The sequence below is a fragment of the Rhamphochromis longiceps genome, linkage group LG23 (assembly GCF_057381845.1).
Source record: "Rhamphochromis longiceps isolate RC_006_pf linkage group LG23, R_longiceps_female_GT1.1, whole genome shotgun sequence".
In the NCBI taxonomy this organism is placed as follows: domain Eukaryota; kingdom Metazoa; phylum Chordata; class Actinopteri; order Cichliformes; family Cichlidae; genus Rhamphochromis; species Rhamphochromis longiceps.
Window position 1 is genome coordinate 11,484,005 of NC_140578.1, and position 25,218 is coordinate 11,509,222.

The 25,218-nt window shown below is 44.0% G+C and overlaps 1 protein-coding gene across 2 annotated transcripts in view; it reads left to right on the plus strand.

The window, feature by feature from the left end:
* The window catches only part of ssbp4 (single stranded DNA binding protein 4), an 89,117-nt gene that overhangs the window by 24,030 nt on the left and 39,869 nt on the right, over window positions 1-25,218 (plus strand). For both annotated transcript variants that reach the window (XM_085398730.1, XM_085398731.1), the window contains exon 4: window positions 2,399-2,483. In XM_085398730.1, coding sequence (XP_085254856.1) covers window positions 2,399-2,483 — 85 coding nt within the window. The remainder of the gene's footprint in view (window positions 1-2,398; window positions 2,484-25,218) is intronic.

Here is a 25,218-nt window from a genome sequence, read left to right on the forward strand (position 1 = left end):
AATTGGATAGAAATTTTACTATAACAAGGGTGTGCAAGATTTCTCGCAGATTGCTGTTGCTAATTAACTGCAAATGTTGACTCCCTAGATCATTTCTACAGATTAGCTTTTCTGAAAAGGATGGGACAACAACTGCGTGTTATTCTTCTAAATGTGGGTGGCCCTATATTGAAAAGGAAAAAAAAAGGCACCGACAATGGTCCCATCCTACATATACCTGGATTCGGTCCTACCGATGCACTGAAGCTGCCCTATGGGGTCTAAATTGGGTGAATATTAAAAAGATTTTGCTCGTTAATCTAACACTTCCTCACACTTTCTGCCTCTCTCTATGCAGAAAAAGTGTAAAACCTCAGAAATAATATCAGAAAAATGAAAGTATTTGTTTCCGCGTTTAGTCCTCTCCGGCAGTGATCCTCCTTCAGATTATGCAGAGAGACGGAATGAGATTTGCCTGCGCCGGCTCAGACAGACGCAGGTCAGCTGTTAAAAATCGTAATATATTTCAGACTTCACAGGCCAGGAGATGTTAGATCACCTTCCCCTACCCCTGCGACTGCACCTGGTTGTGTCTTTTCTGTAACAAACTGCAACCCGCGTCCCATTTCATTTCCCCGAGAGCTGATTGGATTTGCGATGGTCGCGCCTTCACACCGCACCTCGTCTCTGACAGAGCAGCAATCTCTTTAACACCAACCGATAGATATGATAATGTACACTGGCTTTATTGCCGAGTGACAGAAGGGCGGCACAACACACAGGCACGCGCACTCACGCACAATGTGTTCACCACCAGCTTTGCACAGTCCCGCCCTGTTCCTCGGTGCCCTCCTCGTCTAGAAGGGACCCCAGCGCGCACTGAACGCCTCAGGGCACCGACTCTGCCTTTTAATCTTTAAATACTCTAATAACACATTTCTATTTTAGTTCAGATGCTTTGAAAGGTTGGTACCTCGTGCTGCGGGGTTCAAATTTATTGTTTATTGTTCGTTTTTATTTTTAGGACACCCATCGTTGCACTCTGGTTTCCTTGATGCCCTCAAATAGCAAAGAAAATTTAAAAAAAAAATCAAAGGACAATGAAGGAATGTGTAGATTGCTGATCAACAATGTTCTGTAATAACTATATTCAAGAGATAATAACACAGAAGCATGAAAATCACGCATCCTGCGCAATGAAAAATGACCAGTATGTGACAGGGTGCTGCCGAGCCACTCTCTGACAGTTACGGGCGATCAGCTAATATTTTCTGCTCCATTTCGCAGTCTGTCACATCAAGTGTCACGGCTGTTCCTAACATCAGCACAAAGAATGCATGTTAGAGTTTATTTGCACCTTTAAGTGGCAAAAAAAAAAAAATCCTCTCGTGACTTCAGCATTTCTTGTTTTTAATATTCTGTCCGTGAAGTCAGCACCGAGGAGAAGCAGCACTCCTTTATTTCAGTGCAGTAATTAAGGGCCCATTTGGAGCGGGACCTGGTGGCCTCCGATGCCCTGAAGGAGTTGGATTGGTCTAATTAACTAATATGAACACTGCTGATTGGGCAGTAAGTAACATAATCACAGCTGATTGGTCAATAACCTGCAGGTCACCGGGACGGGCCGAGGGGAACATTTGGAGGTCCTTCCTGGTAATTTGGACCCGAGCTGCTGGCTGGACTGCGCGATAGTGTGGAGGCTAAAGAGAAGACTGCCGTGGTGTATGTGTGTGTTTGTGTGTGTGTGTGTGTAGCTGGAAAAGTGCTGAGATTTTAAATGGTTTTTAAAGCAAAAATGATCAAATCTGATGCGCTCACTACAAAATATTATTTTTCTGCGGCTAGTCAAACAAAACAAACAAATTAAAGGTGTCAGCCTTTAAAATTCTGATGACAGTAGAGACATTGATCAGCAGATTTATCAATACTGAAAATAATTGTTAGTCACAGCTAACAGTTGTCATCGTCAACCACGTTGTCAGGTCAGCTCTGCCGTTTCTGTTGGACGCGTTTTGATCACATAATATCTCGTTCATATCATAATGTTGTTAATTTTAAAACACATGTTCCTAGAAACTGCAGTCAGGGCCAAGAATCAGCCAATCACACTGATGTTTCGGTTCATCGGTGCCGTTTTATGTTCTTTGGATGGTTCTGTTGAGACAACATTGAAAAGTGCTGTCACCGGAGCTCGTGACTCACACTGACGTTGACGGCTTCTTGGTCTATTTTTGAAAAGTTTGTCTCAAACTGAGCTATCAAGAAATCATTTTATACCTGCTCTGCTTTTTAAACATCTACATGATATTCTTCTGCTTCTGTTAACACTTCTGTTTTAACCACTTTTTGCCATGAACCTGGTGTGTCTGTAGCCTACAGATGAAAGTGTCTAACTGCTGTTACTGTCCTGTGTGCACAGTGTATTCTGGGATCTGTACTGCGCTGCCCCGGACCGGAGGGAGACGTGCGAACATTCCAGCGAGGCCAAGGCTTTCCATGACTATGTGAGTGAACTTAACCAACCCTCCCGCCGTGTACAAGTACACACACATCCACATGCTCGTGAACACCCATGATCACACAGACCGTGCATCAGAAAGAAGGGACTATCCTGTTTGAGATAATGCTGCTGGTTCTTGTTTTGACACGTTTGTTTCTTACCGTCTGCGCGTCTGCTCTTCCTGGTTGCAGCCTCCGTTTGGGGACGGGGCTCGCTGCGAGCCAGACGTCTGAAATGGCGTGCTTTTAAAAAATGCAACACCCGTGAACACCACTTGTATATTTTATGGGAAAGCCCTTAGACTTCCATCTTTGAATTTTTAAAATCCAATTGGGTGTTTGTGGCAACGTTCAATATTTAACTCGATATGACTGATTACATATATTTTTCCTATCAGCTGCTTCAGCGGTGCAGCTCAGCTGGTGGCCACACTTCCTGTTCTAGTGAATCTGTCGCCGAGGTTAAAGGTCACTGTACTGCCTGACTATTTATCGTTCCACTCGTGGCTTCAGTAAAGGTCAAATCACATGAAGCAGCTGGTTGATCGCACCATTACATCTACACACACATTTGCACACAATAGCTGCTTATGATAGTTGTGGCAGAGGATGGCCCGGGTGCTGCAAGGTCAGGGCCTGAGCCCCCCGTGACCCCTGTCTTCTGCACAGTTGATCAGACCAGTAGATCAAACGTGCACGTTTTCTGCAGGCCAGCACAAAGCGAGCGTCTGTTTTCTCGTGACTGCAGACCACGCAGGCTTAACCTCCTCACTTTGTCATCTTTTTTCAAATTGTTTTTTTGTTCTTTAGCTGCAAGGGTTTTCTCTTTTGGCTTGTCCACACTATGATAAATATTTGCATCATGCCGCGTGGTGTATATTTGAGTAAGGATTACACGGTGTGCGAATGTTGACTGGACAGACTGCTTCAGCTGTGAGATTATCGTTCCACCCGGGCAGAAGTTAAACCTGAAATGGATTAGAGGCACGGTTCTCGCCATCCGCATTTCATTCAGGCCGTTTTAACTCGTAGCCTGTCACCCGTCCAGTTGAACTCTCTTATGAGGTTTGACGGCAAAAGTGCGAGCGCTTGTCAGCTGAACAGATTACATCTGTCGCGCATGTACCATGCATGTCTGCGCGGGCACTAGTTGATGTGTGCGTCTCCTCGCCTCGTCTCTGTGTGTGTGCATGTGTTGGACCACCATAAGATTAATTACATGGTTAATTAAACCTAGTAGTTAATTAAATCTGACAACTGTGTCTAATTAATCTAAATGCCATATAATTTCCTACACCTTTCTCCAGAGGTAGGCCAGCTGGATGCCTGCATGTCAGCTATTTAACGGCTCTGGTTTGACAGCCCTGGTCAATATATGTCTGAACCTCTGGCTTGAAATTCTGCCAACCTGCCGACATATTTTAAACGTGTTTCAGTCTTTGTTTGCGTAAACTGGTTAGCTGAGAATCCGAATCGCTGCTGCTGCTCCTCAGCATTGGACTGCATAGACAAAACATAGAGTCAAGCTGCAGTTTAGGGGTTAAAGTGCTGATGTGAATCAGAGGTTCAGAAGTATATTGAGCTTGTTTTTACTAAAATACAGTAAAGATAGGTAGAGAGAGGAGGCAGGTGCTCTGTTGGTGTTGTGGTAAAGTGATAAACGCATCCTAAAGGGGAACTTGATGAGCATTTAAAACTGCTGAGACGCTCTGTTTTTGATCTTCGACCTCACTCAAGTTCACAAGGTCAGCCTGTGCGAACTCTCAGCTCGCGACTGCTGATTTGCTGCGATTAGGAGTTTAAAGATAGAAATATTTGTCATTTTATGGTTTCGCATGCGATGTGCAGGTGTTTCACTTTCAACTTTCAAAAAAAACTAGTGCAGCCTTCCGATTTGAGATAGACACAAGGTGCAGGATACTGTTTGCACACAAATGCAGAAATCTGAATACAAATCCAACGAAAAAGAAAGTGTAGAAAAACTGCATTTTACGCAGGGTCCTCTTTTATAAATGATTGTACCCTCTTACTTCCATATTTAATCAATGGCATATAAAATCAGTGTTTGCACCTCAAGTTATTGGACACAGCAATTAAAAGAAACACAAGAAAGAAGCACAAATTTCACAGAATTTAAAACTCAGACGCTCACCTGAGAAGTGGGGAAAAGAAACGGTCTCAAATCTGTAATCGTGAATGGCAAAAAGTGCAAAAATGTCACGCAGGTTATCGCCTTGGCGAGGACCACAGCAGAGAGGAAAAGGAAAGGCTGTAATACAAATAAGAGACAAAAAGGCATCAGTTCACACAAGGAAAGCAGGCGGCTATTTATAGCTCCCGCAATTAATTTAGTGTATGCTATGAAGAGCAAATTCTCTATATCAACATAGGTAGGCGTGTTTGAGAGGCAGAAACAACTATATTTATGAGAAGCAGCTGTCCGTTTTATCTTATGTTTACATACTTTCACTTTTCACCTTTGCTTTCACTCACTGGTTTGGTATAGCCACAAAACTAGTTAGTGATGTTTAGGACAAAAAGACTGCACCTGGGTTAAAATATCGTCTTGAATGTGCTTGAAAATCCAGGCCAAAGGTCAAAAGGAAAGAAAAACATGTGTCGTCAGTTTGAGTCGGTAATTGAGAAAAAAAAAAGAAAGAAAGTTTGAGTCGGTAATCGTGGACCTCGTGCTACCTTAATATAAAAGAAAACTATAAATTATACTGCTTTGAATTCATGCTTTGCTAAGTAAAGTTCCAGAGTTGTTTTGGATTAGGAGTCCTAATAAAGCGTAGAGGGTGTGGCAGAGGCTCTGACAGTGCACGACAAGGTGCGAGAAAGCACATGTGCTATTGTGACCATTCCCGCACGTGTCTTTGTGCGTCTGCGTGACGGCGAGAGCCAGAGCATCGGGGTCGAAGCGCGTGAATCCCCAGGGTGACGAGGGGTCTGTCTGCCTCTGATTAACTCTGGCTCCTCGGTCCCCGCAGACTGACGGCCCGATCGAGTCTCTATCAAGGCCCCTTGCTGATAACGGCTCCCTCGCTCCCCCGAGTCCGCCCGGATCACGGAGTGAAAAACAACACGGCTCCCGGGAGCCGCGCACTCCACTCTGTGTGCAGCTCAGCAGGAGCGGTGGAAGGGGAACTTGTGTGAGATAAACCAGGATTGCTTTTGTTTTTATTAATGCTTCTTCTTACATGTAATTTATGGTCTGCCTGGCCTCTATAGAGGTGTACGCTGTCATTTTGCTGCGGATAACAATGAGAAAATATCAGCAAAGAGCCATAAAATTGATATCTATATATCTGCTTATTTGTTTCCGCAAACTAATTTGGTTGCCAGGCAACGCTGAGCCGGAGTACAGTCTTAGTTACAGATTTGGTTTGGCTCAGCTCAGTTTGGCTCAATTTGGCCCGATTTGAAGGCACCTCTTACTCAGCCCTGTCCTGCTGGCCCCCTCTGAGAGCAATGATGTAGACTTTGTGGACTCTCCAGTTTGGGAAAGATAATGGAATATAATGTGCTAATCCCCAGATCTGGGGACTGGTTGACAGCTAATCCAGGGGAATGTGGTGGGATTGGAGCCCTGGCCTCCCTCCCAGAACTGGAGGCCTCTGACTAGAAGGGTAGCTAGTTGCTTTCACCCTTGAATGGCGAATCTGCTATCGTAGACACTCTCACGTAAACACTCCCACTTGCAGCAGCGCTTGTGTGCATATCCCACTCCCACGCGCTCTCATGCAAATGAATACACGCACTCAAAGTAAGCGAGATGATGCCGTATCATAAAGAGCTGGAACAGCCTGAAGTCTTGTACCTCTGTAAAGTAATTTGAGTGTTCGCTCTTGTCGTCTTAATTGTCGGAATTGTGTTTCTGTCCTTCCTCTTCACGTCGCCCTTTAATCACGTTTATTTCCTAAAAGAGATCCGCGCATCTCATGGTCCTCTTTTCTGCTGGAATTTGGATGTTCCTCAAAAGAGCACTTTGTTGAGGAAATGTGTTTGATTATAAGAACATGGCACGTCTTTAGTAACTCAATATGAATGATTAAAGCACGCGAGCTTTGTGAGGAAGAAAGCATACATATTGACGGACGCACACACACAGAGAACGAGTCGCTGTCTTCTCCATCTCAGACACGCGTGCATGCACTTGCAGTCTCAAACAAACAGTCTTTCAGGAAGCGATCCGCTCGCCTCGCTGCTGCAGACATTTTGCTTTGCCCCAGCCAGAGGTCGCAACCCCAAACATCTGCGATTCACGCCAATCCGGGTTCACCGCCTGCAGAGCATCACAGATTTAGTGCCACAAGTGCGTCACTCACGTCGCAGTGCTTCACTGACTCCTCTCAGCTCTCGGCTTACTGATGCAAACTGTCACGATAATGGCTGAGATGGAGGAGTCAAAAACAGGGATTCAGCTTTGAACGTTTCACCTCTTCCCGAAATAGAGCGCATTAAGAAAACCGTCATGAAAGCCCTCGTGAACATGATAAGGCGCTCGAGCATTAGCTGCATATTTGATTGTTTGATCGACAGAAAATTTTAACATTTTGAAAATGCAGTCTGACGTTCTGTCTTTACATCAGCAAAACTTCCATTTAAATTTTTTTTTAATTTTCAGTTTTTCTTTCCTGATTACGTTCTTGATTGATGTCAAAAAAGTCAGAAAATATTCCCCGCCAGTGTTTTTCAGAGACCAAGGAGACATTACTTACAGTCTTGTTTCACCATTCTGAAATCATATTTGCTTTTATTAAAAGACTAACAGATTAATGACAGTCAAACAGTTGTCAGTATATTTTCTGTTGGTTGACCGGTTGATTGAGTAATTAACTTCTTGCTTCTGCTCTACACTGAGTCACTTCAACCAGGAAAACGAGTGCCGCAGCCCTAATCTGATCTCTTCCCAGCATGCCGTTTGCAGACCGTAGATAGATGGAGATGCAGTGTTGGCTGTTGCCTGGCTATTCTTTGAGCGGGTTAAACATTTGTTAGGCTCGACCACAGTAACAGGTGGCACGATGGGAGGAGCTGCGCTCTGTAAACAAGCGTTGATAGCCAAGCCTTTGTCTGGACTCTGTGTGGGATTTTGTGTGGTTTTTTTCATCACTGCTACTCACTACGTTACCAGGTGCTCACTTGCCATTTTTTTTATGCCACACGTCTGCATGAAACCTTCCTTCCCTGTCAAAGCGCTCTTTGTCCCCGTCCTTTTTTTTTTTTTTTTCATGAAATTTACTCATCCTGCACCGTTTTTTTCCTGCTTCAGTTCCTCTCAGGTCTTTTTCGCCATCCTCCAACCCCCTCCCGCCGTGCTTTCTTTGCCTTCCTCTCTGTTCCACGCTCTCTTTCTTATTCCTCCCCCTCTCTCCTTCGCCGCCCTCCCTCCCTCTCACAGGAGATTGATTGGGTAATCTGGCTGGGTGCCAGCAGTGCCCGCTTCCTTGCTCGGGGGAAGGAGAGAAGCAGGGGCGACATGACGACATGCAGGAATAATAATAACATCCATAATATAGGCAGAGTAGGTATGGATGGAGGCATGAGGACAGAAAGCGAGAGAGAACGCAGAGGACTGGAGTCTGCGTTGGCACGGCGATATCATCCTCTCACAGATTCTGCTGGCTGTTTTCACTTTAAATATAGCCTACACACCATGGTGTGCCACAGCATTGTGTCTCCATTCCTGTCCGTCTCCCGTCTTCTCTACCTTTCTGCCACCGCCACCGCCTCCTCTGTTCACGCCCGTGTCGTCTTTTAATATCAAACAGTGCGTGGAGTGCAGGCTGCAGGCAGACGGGCGCTGAGCGAGAGGACGCCGTCTTTGTGTGCCGTTGTTTACCGTTGTTACAGTCTAAATGAAAAAGGCCGGTCGGCTCCTCTGTCTGTGTATACCTTTCGCTATCTGAGGAAGGCAGCAAAGCCTGAAAGTGCTGCCCTCAAGCTGCGTGCGTGTTCGGCTGGAGGTCTGCAAGTGACAGAAGCAGAAGATCAAATGTTGCTTATGATTCCCTTCCTTGCAGGTTCATTCTGGGCAAGCTTAAACCGAGCTGCAGTTTAGCATTTGATCTCAGCTATGTAAGCACGAGCCGCTGGATCTGTGTTTGACAGGGACAGACCGGGACATGGACGGATGCAGACGACCATCCGGGGACAGAGACGGGGAGGGGATGTTTCTGTGCAGGGAGAATGAGGTGTGCGAAGGCACTAGGGACTCTTTTTGAAGTCTGCATGTTTTGCAGTTTATCTGAGTTTTGGTACTAGCTATGCTTTGCGTCCCACTAGCCAGAGCAGCGTAAATGCCATCAATCTGCCCGCGCAAAGTTATTGTAGAAGCCAGGCCCTGCAGCTTATACTTTCCCTCCTTGCATGCAGATTTCCAACCCAGTCCCATTTAATTTCCCTAACCCAGTTACCCATGAATACCCTCTTAGTTGCAACATCATCATCCATAAAATTTAAACGAATGCTTTAAATGAATACTACATTCAGGGGAATAGTGAAAACTCCTTGGGGCATTTGTTTATCTCTCCCAATGAAACTAGCGGGTGAACGCTGCCAATTCTCTTTCAGTTTAGTCATTTTCAGGAAACAAATTATGGCTCAATAATTAAAAAAAGCAGCATTCATCACTTGTTTGCCCTCGACTGTAACCAGTTTACTGTGGAGAATTGAAGTGAGCAATTTGTCAGGGGGCTGGAAGTTTGAGGGCGACCTTCCGTGCTGGGGGTGCCTGCGATGCTTCTCTTGGCAAGCCTGCATCACGCAAGCCTGCCCGCACGCACACAAGCACACATTCACTCCCTCCCCTCTTTCTCACCATCTTTGAAGCTCCCTGACACCGGCGACTTCCAAACCACATCCATTTATCCATTGTGTAAAAACACACTGTCCGGCTCGGAACGGCATAAATTACTGCAATTATGATGCTTCTGCTGTCTTTGTTTCAGCTTACTTTGAACTTTCCTTTGGCAGGCTGCTCTGACTCTGTGTTTTTATAACTTTGTGTCCCAAGTCTCAGAGGAGAGGGCAGAACAACCTGGTAGAAGCTTAGACGAGTGTGTGGTTACTGTCGATTTTACTGTTTCTCTGAGTAAATTTCTTCAAAGTGAAACGACTCTGCTGGTCTCCAGTCAGCTTTCCCAGCTGTGGCGCTCCCCCGTTCTCTCCTCCCAGAGAAAAGCTCGGAGCGCTCCATTACTGCCGCTCCTCATTAGGTCTAAAACGTTGACGGCGGTTGCAAGGATTGTCAGGCAGATACGAGTGAAAGCCATGTTTAAGCATACGGTCCCGTTGGTTTAACTGCGAATCGAGAAGCCGTTTCCTTCTTTTAACCAAGATTCATAATTAAGTCAGCTTTCATCAGTGACAAGAGTCTGATTTTAAAGTCGACCGTCATTGTTTCCTTCTGTTCAGGTCCACAAGTACACATTTGCTATCCTTTGAGAAATTTAGCGTGTCATGAACTGACTCAAAGGTTTTGACAAACATTTCAAATAGGTTGACGGAGGACGGGCCAGCGTTTATAACCTGGAAGGCACGGGAGAACCTCCCATGCAGGTCAGGGCTTCCTGAGACGATCGCTTCTGATGACGTCGTCACAAGTTTGTCAAACTGTGCAAATAAGAGACGCACTGAACTGGGAGGTTGTGTTTAAGTGTGTGAGGACACAAAAATCAGTAAGATAATAGATTAAATGAGCAGTAGGGCTGGGCCATATTATACCGTTCACGGTAATACCGGTATAATGTTAGGCAACGATAGGAAAATGAAATATCGCGATAGAATGGGAGTAAAACGCGCATGCGCAGTGCCTTTGTTTTCATACGCACATGGCCGATTGTTGAGTGAAACAGATGAACCAGAATTGGTTTGTAAAAATGGTGCAACTTCCGTGATGTGGAACTGGTTTGGTGTTTGTCCGTCAGATACACGACAAAGCACATTTTTTTGCAGAACATGCAAGCGGCCGTTGTTATTGTCATATTTGTCGGACTAAGATGCTCTTAAATCTGGGAGTAATCTGGGTCCTAAACTCCGTATTCTTCAGGTCAAACAACACTGCAGCATCACTTAGAGTTAAAAACTGTCTAAATTCTTTCATCTTTAATAAAACGATCAGCATTGCTGCTTTACCAGGTGTAACTATGAAGTTTAACTTCCAGGCATCCATGAAAACTAAAGTTATTACATTTAACGGAGTTAGACGTTAGCAGGAAGCTAGCGGAAGTTAGCTCGCTAGTTTCGCTAGTTACCTAAGCATGATATTGCATGTTCTGACTGAGAGATTTCTGAAAAAAATCAAACGTACAGCTCTGCTATCACTTCCAACATAAATGAAGACAGGAAACTAAACAGCAGTGACGTTTGTAGGGTTACTGAAGTTGGGCTAGCTGGTATATAATGATGTGCTACGTGATCGCTAGCGACACAGCTATGTTAGCATAACATAAACAGTGAAGCTGGAGGACGAACACTAACACTTTTCCACTTATAAAAGTTAACGTGAAGGTTCTTCATGGTTAGAGACAAATGCAATCGCATGGCAGGATGTTGTAAACGGACCAAACTTCAGTCAGGAGAACAACTGAGATAATCCATCCACAATATGAGGTTAGTCATTAATAGACTGCAACAACATGGGAATAGAGCAGCTGCCAGAGAATTCAACATTAATGAATCAATGGTACAGAAGTGGAGGAAGCAAGAAGAATGAGTTTAATAAAGTTTGATTTATCTGACTGCTTTGTTTCGCTTAATGTGCCTTATAATCCCGTGCACCTTATGGTCCGAAAAATACATACTGCACACTGCAGTTTAATGTTGCAAAGCACCTCTTTTTAACTTCAGTGGATATTATACATGGTTATGCTCAGGATATGTCAGCCCATTTCTACTGGAAATGCCTTTTGGTTAAACTTTCAGCAAGGAATTTGCATTTGCACTGTTACATTTTTATAAAGCTTTAATGTACATAAAAACCAGCTTCTTGTTTAAGTGAAAATAAATGGAAGGTTGTCTTTTTGCGCTAGTAATGTTGTGGAGTTGTATTTTGTCTCGCATCAATTATATCGTCGGTTATATCGTTATCGCAAATTTTCAAATATATATCGTGATAAATATTTTTGGCCATATCGCCCTGCTCTAATGAGCAGCATTAAATATTTCAGGTCAAGATAGACCGCATGCGGTGTGTGCATAACAGCAATTGCACATAAAGAAAGCAACCCAGGTTATGCAAGGGATCAATAGAGATATCTTTCATAAGATATGGAGATTGAATGAAGCGGTATCAAGGGCAGGTCTGCTTTCAGAAGTCAGTTTCTCTTCCTCTCATAGCCTTGCGTCTTTTCTTTAAAGCGTGCCATCCTTTACTGTCCTGAATCATGTTCAGTTTATGCCTGAATAGAGATCATCACTCACCTGAATTGTGGTGGCCAGACAGTCTGTGTTTAGCACAAAAACCTTCCTGAACCTGGAAGTGGGCACGTCGTTCCTGCCACACGTGGTTTCTATGGAATACTGAGCTTCCTCCCATGATTATTTATGGTTGTTCCCACTGACAGCCAACTGCATCCCATGAAAACTAAGTTAGAAACCAGCTTAACTTTTACATAACCTGAGTTTTTCTCAGTGACTAGCACTCACCTGTTCATCCATGATATGATCTGGTTAATTCAAACATTGCAAATTTGGAGCGGCAGCTTTAAATTGCTTTGAGAAACTAACAGTTTGTGGCAACTTTCAGAGGAAGTCTTTTCACTTCCTCCCTCATGTTAGTCTTTTTTCCTCTCAGACACTTTGAGCCTTATCCTTTCAAACACCGTAATTTCTCTAAAAGATGCTCCTCGGCTTTTTGTTTTCTTTTTCATATCTTTGTCCACTCTCACATCGCTCTTCTCTCTCGTGCATGCACACTCACACACATGCACACACAGACACAGTCTATCCTGCCCTTTCTCCTCTGCCTCTCTTTGTAGCAGTGGGCAGGCTTGTAACTGGCAGACATTGCAGCTTGGCACAGTGCGTCCCTGGAACTGTGTGTGTGTGTGTGTCTGCTGTCTCCTACTGCTCTGCCAGTCCACCAGTCTCAAGTACCAGCTGGGCACCCAAACTCACAACCAAAATAAACTGGCGGCCCTAAGCCCATTGGTTGGTGTGTATGTGTGCATGTGTTTGTGCGCGCGTTCTGGTGAGTGCATGCACGTGTTCATGGCTGTGTGTGTGCGAGCGCGTGATGCCGATTGGACGCCCTTCTTATTAAGTCTCATTGAAGCGAGGGGTGACACAAACACAGACCTTCCTCAGATGAATGCCTGAGATGTTCGCCTGTCTCAACTTTGCATTACAGTGAGGCCCTCCCTGCTAGGATTAAAGACTAAAACAATTACAAAGCCTTATTTGCAATTTAAATTCTCCCAAATGCAGACTTAATCCCCATTTTCCAAAGGCAGCAATACTGAGAGGCGGAATAAATGTGTGAGAGAGATCCAATTCAAGCCTCTGTTGGGGTTTCTGTTGCTAAAATAACACTTATAAGTTATAGGGGGGGGGATAATGAATGTGCTTTGAGTTGGTTGAGTTATGTTTGGAGAACAGTTTGCTTCTGTTAAAAGCTCGTCTTGGTAATGACGGGATGAATGTTGCAGAATCAGCAGGGGGGCTGATTTTTTTTTCTTTTTTACGCCATTTGTGCAGAGAGACGACTTCACATCCTCTGAAGTATTTGCATTTATGTTGTTTGCGTTTAGAAATTCACGTGTGCGCACGTTAAGGTGTCCTGATAGCAGGAGCCGTGGCAGGCATGCTTTACTGCTGCTCGGGGTATATTTACAGACAGTGACTTTAATGCGGTGTAATGATTATTTTTATTCCAGGTACTTCGGCAGCCAGTTCGCTCTGAGTGGAATGACTCCCCATTGGCCCACTGATTACCTCTGTGGCTGCTGCCACACCTGGCTCCTTCAGCTCTCCACTCGCTCCACCATTATAACCTCAGCCCTCCCCCTTTTTATTACTACACCTTCATCTGTTCCCTCCTCCCTCTCTCTGTCTCAGTACACCTTTACTAATGCAACAGTAAGCTGCTCCTTCTTTTTATTAGTCTGCTTTTATGATACAACTCCTCTTCTCTTGTAACTTTTCAGATTTAGTGCTATAAATCAATCTGCCTATTTCATAGATATGCATATATATATTTGTTTACCTGTTTTAACCTTAAAGTACGTAAATATGTTAGGTTAAAAACAGTGGATGGGGACGTCCCGGTCTTCGGATAAACTGCACCGCAGCAGTTTTATTAGATGCCAGATAAATAATAGCCCTCCTAATTATTAAAATTAAAAATGTGTCGATTTCAGCCCGTGCATGTTTGCTGTTCATTCTTAGGTCTCAAACACTTTTGCATTTCTGTCGCTGTTTTCACACATGAACTTTGGACAATGTCTGGGAAATCGAGTCGTTCGCTGTGAATTCACAATTACCGGGAATATTCTCACATCGGCTCGCCTGGACGTTAGCAAGACTTTCTAGCAGAGAGCTGGCAAATTTAAAAAAACAAACAACCAAACACTTAATGTCCACTCTGCTGGGTAAAGTCTCAAAATTCGGCGCTGCACGTGTGAAAATGTCTCAAAATATGCACAACTCTAAATACATCCAATGTGCTTTTTTCTTGTTCCTGCAAGACTTTGTGCATCAGTTACAGTCAGTTTAATTTCAGCTACACTCAACAACTAAACTTTTCCTTTTTTCCGAAGGAAATATGATATATTTATCATTATTATAGGGCGGTAAGTCGCTTTAAGAACAGCATGCATGTGCAGAGAGAGCGACACCTTGTTGAGATTACACAGTTTGAAGTCAGCATGTTTTCCGTTTGTGGCCATTTTATAAGGTCAAGTCTTTTCTTTTAATTCGGCGTCTTCCTTTTCTGGTTCTCATTTGAGCTCAGAGCTCTTGCTTTCTGTCTGCTTCTTCTCTTCAGTTCCTTCATCAGCCACTCTTACTTCGTTTAAAGAAGAGAAAAGTAGCTTTCCCAAGCAACTACAGCGTTAGCTATCGAACAATACTATTTTAAGATTGGCCTCCTTCATTAAATACAGGTAGAAAGTTTGATTTGTATCCATGTACCTATGAGTTATGCATCTAATAATAACCTGTCATGGCTAATGGAAACCTCTAAATTAGTTGTAATGAGTTAATATTCACGGGGACTATTTCAGAGTCCTTTTTTGGGTGGTGGGCAGATCTTGAAATACTCCCGCGATTTCTTTTCATTCATAACTGCAAACAAAGGTGGAAAAAAAGATAAAACCTTGAGTCGAATGTTGTAGTACTTGCTCCACCTCACTCTTTTACGTAGCGATGTCACTGCGATTCCACTTCTAAAAACAGCTTTGGCTGCTTAACAGCGACACACTGAAGAAGCTCAGCGGCGTTTGGGTTTAAGGACAGAGGCCGTCTTTGCTGCACTGTGAGGCTGTTTTTTTTGTGACGTATTTATCTGTTAACTGTTTGTTAGTTTAAATAATCTGTTATGCGTTTTGTTTTTTTTGTTTTTTTCCATATTTCCTGAAATATATCTACAGTTATCGTACAGAGCCTATACAGGCTTGGCTCTGTGTGATGTCAGAAAGAGCAGAGTTCCCTTGGTAATCATCTCAGCCGCATGGCTCTGGATGTCACTGCAGACACTCACCTGCTGTTCAGTTCCCTGTTTTACGAGGGGCAGCCAATCAGACGAGAGCTGGTTTAAAGGTAGCCTTAAAAAAAGAGGACCTAAAAGTGCTTATTTGTGGCATAGAGTCCCTTTCAGAAAGAACTGACTGTCTCCAGCAGGAAAACATAAGGAGTTTGTTATTAGAAAATGTCTGCAATTTTTATAGTAAACATAGACCATTATTATTAGTGTGTCTGTTTGGGCATATGTTTGATGTTGTTCCCCTGAAATCAGAGCAAACCCTGCCCCTGCTGCCGTTTGGGGTTAATTCTTCCGAGAGAGCCGGAAAATCCAAAAATCCACATCGTGTACTTAGCAACAACAGCGACGTGTGAACTTCCAACCTCCGTTGAGCTGTCTGGATCTAAGCCTTCAGATCAGTTATTTATATCTCCCATGATTAAGTTCAGTGGATAAATAGGGCAGCACATCTGTTTCACTATTGACTGGATGCTCGGACCTGTTCGAGCTTTAGCTCGTGCTCACGGAGCCACGCGTGCTTGTGAAAAGACCAAGAGTTGCACAGGGAAGCGCACACGTGTTACTCCTCGTGTGCGTCCTCTCTGCTCTTTCTCGTTTCTTTTTCTTTACACCACATCAGATCTTTAGTGTAAAAAGTGACATTTGGGCCAGAGATCCACTGCACTGCACTCTGTTGCACACTGAAAAGGTCAGCTTTCATTGAAGGAGTGTGTGGGACCAGCCACTGCCTTGTGAGCGTGAGGGAGAAAGAGAGAGGAGTTTCTTTGAATAGCTGGGCCACTTCAGTTTGCTTGGATAAACTATACTGTGGATTCCTGCTTCGTGTCCTCACGGCGTGGACCGTCGCCAGAGTTGCTCTCTTCTGTGCTGAACTGCTCTGTGGATGCTGTAATCTCCTCAGTGCATGGCCAGATTACTGTCTGTTCCATATTGTCTGGTGGCGGGCTGCAGGATGGAGAGAGGGAGGGATGGAGGAGGCTCTGCTCTGATCTGTTGCTACATAAGGAAGATTACCTTTTTATTAATGTATCCATCTGGACATTTGCTATATTTGGTTGTTTGTCCAGTCTGACACACTGTATAAATCTTATGAGATTTAAATCTAAATACATAAAGGCAGAGATTAGACATAAGTGTTATTTCCCAGGAGTTGTTATGAACAAATGAGTAAATCAGAGCGTCATTTAATTGCGATTAGATAGTATTAAAATACTGTAAATGTTGGATTCTCGTCATGAGTAATACCATTAATTTATTATGCTATTAATCTGGAAATGATTTCCCGAAACTGGATGATTTTCAGCAAAGAAAAATGAAGAAATGTGAGTGTTCATTGTGGCCCGCCACCCCACCACCCCACCCTTCCATGCGTCTTCCTCTCCATCTCTTTCTGTCTCCTGTGCACTCCATGCAGAAATGATTTCCATTCCTGCTGAATTAATGAGGTTCTGCTGAACTGAGAAAAGGCAAGGGGAGTGAGTACGCACAAAGGCACACACACATGCACAAGCAGAAGCAAGCTGGGAGACACACACACACACACACACACACTATATCCACTGCTGAAGCCATATTTAAGTCTGCATCCACACTCGCACGCAGACAGTGATTCACTGAGGCTCGGACACTTTTTGGCTTCTTTAAAAAAAAAAAAAAAATTATTTTCCTCCCTTCGCAGCTCAAGTCTGTTTTTTATTTTCAAGTAAATTGCAGGAAATGTTGCAAAGATGAAAGTGTTGGACGACAATCACAAATAAAGCCGAGCCAAACCTGAGGTTCAGTCAGATTTACATGCCTGTATATCCTCCAGTGCAGGCAGTACAGTGCACACGACACACACATACACACAAATATGAGTCAGGCCCCAGAGCTGGGCCCAGTCACCATGGTAACACACTGCTGTGTGTATTAAACAGTACAGTGATTTGGGGCTGTCGGACGTCCTTACCCCCACACATAGATGTAGGTGCAGGTTTCCCCTGCTCAGCTTCTCTCTCGGCTTTGGCTGAAGCCACTTTACGCCGACAGAGACGTGAAGCTGTCTCACCAGCCAGAGGCCCGATAAGCCGAGCGCCGGCTCGAGTCTGGCTCACGTACCGTAAACGGAGACAGTGGAAACACGTGAAGGAGCGCGCGGTCAAAAGGATGTAATTGCGGTACGTCTGCACCGCTTGAAAGCTCCATCAAGGATCAGCTGAACAAAGACGAGTAGAAAGTGCCGGCTGATTTTCGGGCAGGTTTCTCCTTTCGTAGCCGGTTTCTCCTCGAGCACGAGTTTTCGGGTTTGCAGCCGTCATGGGAAATGCCAGACTCGTGAACGCGGGCCACCTCCAACCACAAATGATGCTTGAGACCACCTTTAAAGAGCGACAGTATGCAGACTGGGCGTTCTTTCTTATTTCCTTTTTTTCTGGCTTCTTTACTTGCTTTCTTCATTAAATGCACATGATCATGCACATTCAGCCACACACACCAAAAGAGCGACCTCGCTCCTGCTCCCCTCTCTCTGCTGTCTCAGTATTTTTCTTTCCCATTTATCATCACTGAAGCAAAGGAACCGATTCCAATTTCATGTGTTTTCATTCCGTTCCTCTATTTACTTATTTTTTCACCCCCTCCTCTCTGTTTTGATCCCAGGCAACCAGTCAGCAGTCAATAATCTGTTAAATAGCATTGATCGCCACCATTTAGTTTCCTGGCCAGCTACTTAGGTTATAAAGCTGATCAATGGCTTTGAATGGGAACCACCTAGATAGTGGATTGACTGCTGGGACGTGCTCCGCAATCATATAATTTGTCTTCATTTGCGGTTCAATTATTTGCCATAATGGCTGCTGTCAAAAACAGCCTCACGCTGGCCCACAATGGCACGCCGAGCCTCAAACTGTGGCGAGCTCTCCTTGCCAGCGTGCCCGACTCGCTCGGCTCACCTTGACGCTGCCCCTCCCCCTCCGCCTCTCTTTCTCACGCCGCTGCTTTCCGACGTCACGGGAAAGACATTAGGCGGTAAACGGCACGAGAGGAGCACTTTCACATGTTGAAATGAGTATGAGACCGTGTGTGTGTTTGGGGGGAGGGTTATGAGGGGCTTCAGAGAGTGTGATCTCTGAGTGCATGCAGATGGTGCCCATGGATGGATGTGTAGATGAAGCCTGACCCAGACTGGACTTCCTCTTCCCGAGAGCCCCTTCCTGAATTCATTAATCACCTGCTGTATGACATGTTGTATGTGTGTGTGTGTGTGTCCAAGTTTATTTACATGTGTGTGACTTGTGTAATTTCTTTTAGAATAAGTAGAAAAACCTTCAAAGTAAACTTTTTGGTAACATACTATGTCATTCTAAAAGCCTTTCTCAAACATTTTCCCAGCTACGGCGGTTTAAATCCCCCATGTTTGCTGGATTTTTGAATAGTACCTAATATACATTAATACTACACTGACCTGCAGTAACTAAACTAATCCTAATGCATGTAAATCACTAGCCAGGAGGCTGCTTTGTCATTCTCCCAGGCCTCATTCCAACATTAAAGAATCTTTAGCTTTATGGCTCCTTTTTAGGGTTTAATTGTGCTTTTATTGCTGGGGCATCCCCACCCTCATTCACGTCTTTCCACTCAGGCTCATCTGGCACGACTTCCCTCCAACTCTTTACTACTGTACCCCTCTCTTTAAATCTCTTGTCTTTCTGTCTGCCTCTTTTCTTCTCCTTCTACCTCCCCTGGTTTTATTGGAGAAGGAGTGTCCCCCTCCCCTCTGCTTGTTTGAAGTGGCCTGCTCATATATCACAGCCTTTCCTCGCAGGATATCCTCCCTCTTCCTGCCTCTCCCTCTCTTTCTCCCCGTCTCCCTTGTTCCCTCCCTCTCTGGGGTCATTAACTGGGGGGAGAGTTGGGGTGCGTGGGACAGGAATACCTGTTAACTCTATTTCTTTTCTACACTTTAACCGTATACTCAGCGGACACAATCCCACACACACAAGACAGTAACGGTGAATGTCTCCTCGGAGGAGCTCGGTGTGGCGCGATTCAGAGCCAGGTGGTAGGGTACCTGGTAGCAGGTGACGGAATTTAAACATAAATTCAGTCACCTGAAGAGTACAGAGCTTGTCTTGATTTCTGGGATGTGAGCAAATGTCAGAGTGACTGATTTTGTTAAACTGCTTGGTAAAAACCTCCTGACAAATATTCTGTACATCCCTCTCAGCCCTTCAAGGGATTCATCAGGATCTGTGGGTGTGTCTTGGGTTACCTGGTTATCTGCCAGTGAATCATTTTGGTAGGTTGAATGGGTCGATAACCAGTCGGGGAGTTGTTGGTTTTGAAGATCTGTGATGTTTTTCTGATGTTTCTTTCGGTGTTTTTGTGGTGGTACATACAGAAGTGACATCCAGACGGATGTTTTATTGTACAGAGATCGTCCACGTTACTCACCCCACTGAGTTTTTAGTGTTGTGGCCGAGCATTTCCCCAAAAAGCACATTACTATAAAATATAAAGTGTAAGAATCAAGTCCTTCTAATCTTTTTTTTTTTTTTTTTTTTTTGTACATTCAGGCTGAAGTCCGGACTGCGTTTGCATTCAAGCTTTACCCTTGCGTCTTGAGATCAACTGCATTTACGTGGAATTGGACTCTAGCTGGAGGCTGGCACTGCGCTCATTATTGAAACTGTCATGTACACAAATTGACTTGTTTATCTTATTTGCATCGGAGTTATAATTGTGGTTTAACTTGATTAACAGGGCTGAGATGCTCATTGAGATGATCATCAGTGTTTCAGATTACTCATTGCAGTTGTTCTTGTATTTTCTGGTCCTCCTTTAACTCTGCCCTCAGTGGTTTGAAAGAGAAAAAGATGGCTGAATGCTTTGTTTTTGGACCCAACATCCAAACGTATACAGCTTTTAACTTACTAAGTTATTCATATTCATCGGTGTGTACGGTAATTATAAATCAGTGTTTTCTTTGCTCCTGACTGGCTGAGAATATTCTATTATATTTTAATATTTGTGTTGCAGGGTTGAAATCCAAATGCATTTTTAAAAAATGGCCGCTGCATCTCGTGCATCTAGAAGAAGGAGTTAACATAAGGAGCCACGGTGTTTTGTCGATATGCCGACTGATGAATTGGCGTCATTGATGAATCTTTTACAAGTCACCAACGCAACCCTCCCAACCTCACAGGCTCATTTTGTCCTGCTTGTTTGACTTGTGATGAGATCTGAACCGAACGTGAAGCGATGGCACGTTTTACCACACGACTCCCACATTTTCATTATTACAGTGTTTGGCTGGAACGCGGGGGCGCAACCACTCCGGGTCAGAGAGAAAAAACGACGGGAAGGATTTGGTCTTAATTGGCCACGAGGGGAACTGTGTCATTTCCTACAAATTTTACACAAAACAAATTTCATCATTACACCATCACGAGGGCGTACTTCGGCGCGGTTTCCCGTTTGCTTCGTTTTATTTGCTCCGCCACAAGGATTACCCCACTGTCCTTCATCGGCCCCTCTCACAGCACAGTTTATTTGACTCTCATTCGTCCTTAATATCTTTCCTTTATGAGATTCATTATTCGCTTCTTCCTTTTCATAGTCCTTTAATTCAGCCTTGCACAGCCCCTCTCTCTGCCTTCCTCTCTTTTTCCCATTTTCTCTCTTTCTTCTGCTCCTTGTTTTTCCCTCTCCGTGCCCTTGTTGTCATTTAGCTGCTTCCCCCCCAGCCCAACCCAGCCCTCCCCTTCTTTTACGTCTTAGATTTCCCCTCCACATTTTTCTTTCATCCATCCATCCATCCATCCATCCATCCATCCATCCATCCATCCATCCATCGCACTCTTCAGCTCAGGACAAGGAGGTGAAAGCCAAGCGGATTACAGTAGCAGTTTAATCTGGCTGACCCACCAAGGGATTGCTCTCTACTTTTCTGTGAGGCTCCAGGGCTAGAGGGCAATGGGGCTGGGTGGTGGGTGGGGGTATTCAGACTCAGGGGTCCAGCAGAGAGGGTGGAGACCAGGTAGTAGACGGGGGAGGGGGTTGGGGTACCGGGGCAACAGGGAGGGAATAAAATGAGGAAGAAGGTGGAGGATGAGAGCTGGTAAACTCAGAGACTTTATCCAGTTTGAGATAAAATGCTCTCCAGGATGGCGCTGTTGGTTAGTGTGTGTGTGTGTGTGTGTGTGTGTGTGTGTGTGTGTGTGTGTGTGTGTGTGTGTGTGTTTGGTGCCAGAGGTGGGGGAAGGGCTTTGGTTGTTATTAAGAGATGGAATATTAATGCTACTTTGCCTCTAATTTCTTTCCATCTGTCATCAAGTGGTTGTGTGTGTGTGTGTGTGTGTGTCTTGTCTATGAATAGATACTCCTCAGATATTAACAGACAATTAGTCTGTTCTGTGTTTCAAAGACAAAATCCAAACGTGTCCTTGGTGTGGTTTTTTTTGTCCTTTATTCTGAAAACATCAAATCTCGTTTTACTCCATCTCGTCAAAGTCATTCAGACTCATGTGGCTTTCATCCCCAGTTAACGCCAAATTTATCGGTTCACCAAGTACTGCGCCAGATTCTGTCTTTGTCGACCGACAGCCTCACATGTTTGTTTCCTATCGCTATTTTTAACTAACTCTTGAAATTTGGACATGAAGAGCCAGGATAATATGGCAATTAACGGCAGGGGTGCTCACTTCGATGGGAGAGGGAGGAGGATGGGCACATGAAGTCAGAGGTGGTTCAATTAAAAAAAACTTTAAGGAAATTGCTTATCAGGCTTTTCATATTAATGGCAGTCTAATAAAATATTATATCATTAATGCACTAATAGTGCTTGAAACACTTTTAGTTTTTGTTAATGGAGACCTTAAACTTTCTGGTACTTTCTGCTTTATTGGGTTAACTTTACCAGAACCTGAGCCTTGTTCTAACCCAGCGCTGGTATTGCTTGGATTTTATCATCATCTCACTGTTCCCTATTGTCCTGTCTAGGGATGGGTATCGTTTCGGTTTTATCCGATACCGGTGCCAAACCGGTACTTTTGAAATGGTGCCGGTGCTTAAACGGTGCTCAAACCGGTGCTTAAAGAATGGAGAACACAAAATTGGTCCAAAAACCTCTCATGTTCAGCTGTTTTTTTTGTAAAAAGATAACAATGTTAGCCTTTTCTGCAGCTATGGGGCATATATGGTATCACTCTTGGCTGGAAGCAGTGCTTAAACAATGGAAAAAACACAAACTTTGTCCAAAAACCTCTCATGTTTAACTGTTTTCCACTTTTTCTTTGGTCATTTTAGCCTTTTTGGCCAGGGTGAAGCGAGTATCTGCCATCAAACAAGAAGACAGCCGCATGTAGCTATGATGATGTTTGCTAGTTCACCTTACATGCATTAATGTAATAACGTGGTGAGCCTACTCAACGTAAATTACACACGAACAACATTAAGCTACTCACGCAGAGAAGAACGGCTGCTGCTGCATCATCATCCGTCATCATTTCTGCTACACTGGCAGGGCTAGGGGCCAGGACTCTATTCTTCGGGTTTTTGGGGGATGTTGCTAACTCCGGGTCCGATAACAGGCAACCCACCCGCAGTAGATGTGCTCGGTGTGAGGTCTCGCAGCAAGCTATCATACGGCGCATTTCTCGGCTTTAAAAAGAACGCTATGCGTCGCCAGGTGTTTCATCAGATTTGAGGTGTTACTTCCTTTGACAGTATCACAGTATCAGCTTAAAGCACTTGTTGCAGGCTGCTGAGTTTGCATCTTTTGCTGTGAAGTACAGCCAGACTTTTGACCGCTTTGCCTTGGGCATTTTTAATCTGTAGCTCTGCTCTAAAAGAACGTACGTACCTGGACCCGCCTACTATCCTCGGAAACATAAAATGATTGGCTAGAATCTAAAGTGTATCACAGCTCAGGAAAAAAAAGCACCGAAATAAAGCACCGAAATGTGCGCTGCTTTTCGGTATGGTTACTACCGTTTATGTCAGAACCGGTGCCATCATGGCACCGGATACCAGTACCCATCCCTAGTCCTGTCCTATTTTTTGTTCATTCAAAGGCCAAATCGAGCATCTTTCTTGGAGATTGTGAATTTAAAAATGATTCAGATGGGTATGCAGGTGCTTCCAGCAGCTGCAGGTAAAGGCTGTAGTTCAGTTTATGAAGAGATTACGCTGAATAACCCTACGGACATGATGATTTGGGTCCCCGTGTCCCTCAGAGGTCACTGCACATCAGAACAGAGTTGTTCTGAGTGATCGCCATTATCCTATGACGAGCCATTGAACTCTTCCAGGATAACAGTGCCCCAATTTATAGAGCACGAGTGGTCACAGAACGATTTAATGAGGATAAAAACTATCCGAATCATCACCGCGGCTATACAGGAGACGTTGGACCAGCGAGCTGGGAAGCGCTCGTATCAAAACACTGAAGAATGACGGTGGAGCTCCCCAATAGCATTTCATAGACGTGTAGAGTCGATGCCAAGGTGGATTGAAGCATGTTTTGGCCCAACACCTTCACTTTAGTTTCTCACCTTTCTCCAGAGGTGGGACCAAGTCATTGTTTTGCAAGTCTCAAGTAAGTTTCAAGTCTTTATCCTCAAGTCTCAAGTCAAGTCTCAAGTAATGTCAGGCAAGTCAGAGTCGAGTCTCAAGTCACTGGTGTAAAAGTCCGAGTCAAGTCACAAGTCTGAAACTTTGAATTTCAAGTCCTTTCGAGTCTTTAAAAAAAAAACGAAAAAATAATGTTGCAGTTATGCTAAATGTAAATATTAGACCATGTAATTTTAAAATCTGTGTTTTTCTCAACACATGACAAAATAGTGAACTTAGAAAATATACACAAATTGTGAAATTGCACCTCTTTAAAATGCAGCTCAATTAAACCTAGCTCCAAGAATAATTTTCACCGACAGTTCTGAGATACGCTGCATGTTATTCTTGGATGCGGTTGTAGGACCGGCTTTAAAATCGCATGACAAAAATATCATACACATTAAAAAGAACTGCATCACCAACGTAGCCTGGAAAACATTTGCTAGTTAGATGAAGTCAGCTATCTCATCGTAGCATATTTATATGCATATTTATAATCATACGGTTCTTGGAGTGAGTGCATACACTCGTGAAGTTTAGTAACTTCAGGTCACTGCAACAAGTCCAGGTACAGTTTACCGACGGATGGGTACAGGACCTTGAAATGCACGGTGTAGAACGAAAGACCATCGTACGTATCATAAGTTTACCAGTCTCACAAATCGTCGTCATAAATACACATTCCTTAACCGTTTATTAATAGGACCTTTGAGCTCAACGGTAATTAATTAGTAGTGGAAATCATTTCTGGTACCCATCACAGAAATGTAGCAGTGACAACAATATTGTATGCTGTAATCGTACTGGACAATTAGTGATACAAAAAACCTGTTTTATCCTGTGAATAAAAGTATATGTTTTTGTTAATGTACCATAATAACAGAAGCGAAACACAATATTGTGTCAGGACAATTCACTATTTATGCACAATAAACACAGGAGCATAGCGCGACAATTTCTGTTCAGCGCCAGACTTGCTTGTAACCTATATCACCAATTATGTTATGAAAATGACGTATTAACTACTAAAAAATACTGACCTTCGTGTAAATGCTTGGAGCAGACTAACCTGTGAGCTGGAGTGTTCTGGGACGTTATATTTGATCTTTGAATGGCTGCAATCCAGGCCATCCGTCGCGTCTTTGTTACTTCAGAAACATGGCTTGAACAATTTCTCTTCAACGACGTAATCCGATAACAACCGATCTCTTTACCCGTCGGCTTCCCGTGGCTGTCATGCGACCGGCTATTGCAGTTAATAATACAACAGCTTCTTGACATTTTTGTGTTTCTTTTTATCGCTGTGTGACTGATTTCAATTGAAAGCCTGCGTGCGCTACTACCGCTTGCCACGAGTTCCCAGAATCCTTTGCGGTTCTACCCGTGAATGACGTCACATTTTCAATCTCTATATAATATGCGTGTTAAATTTTATATTTTGG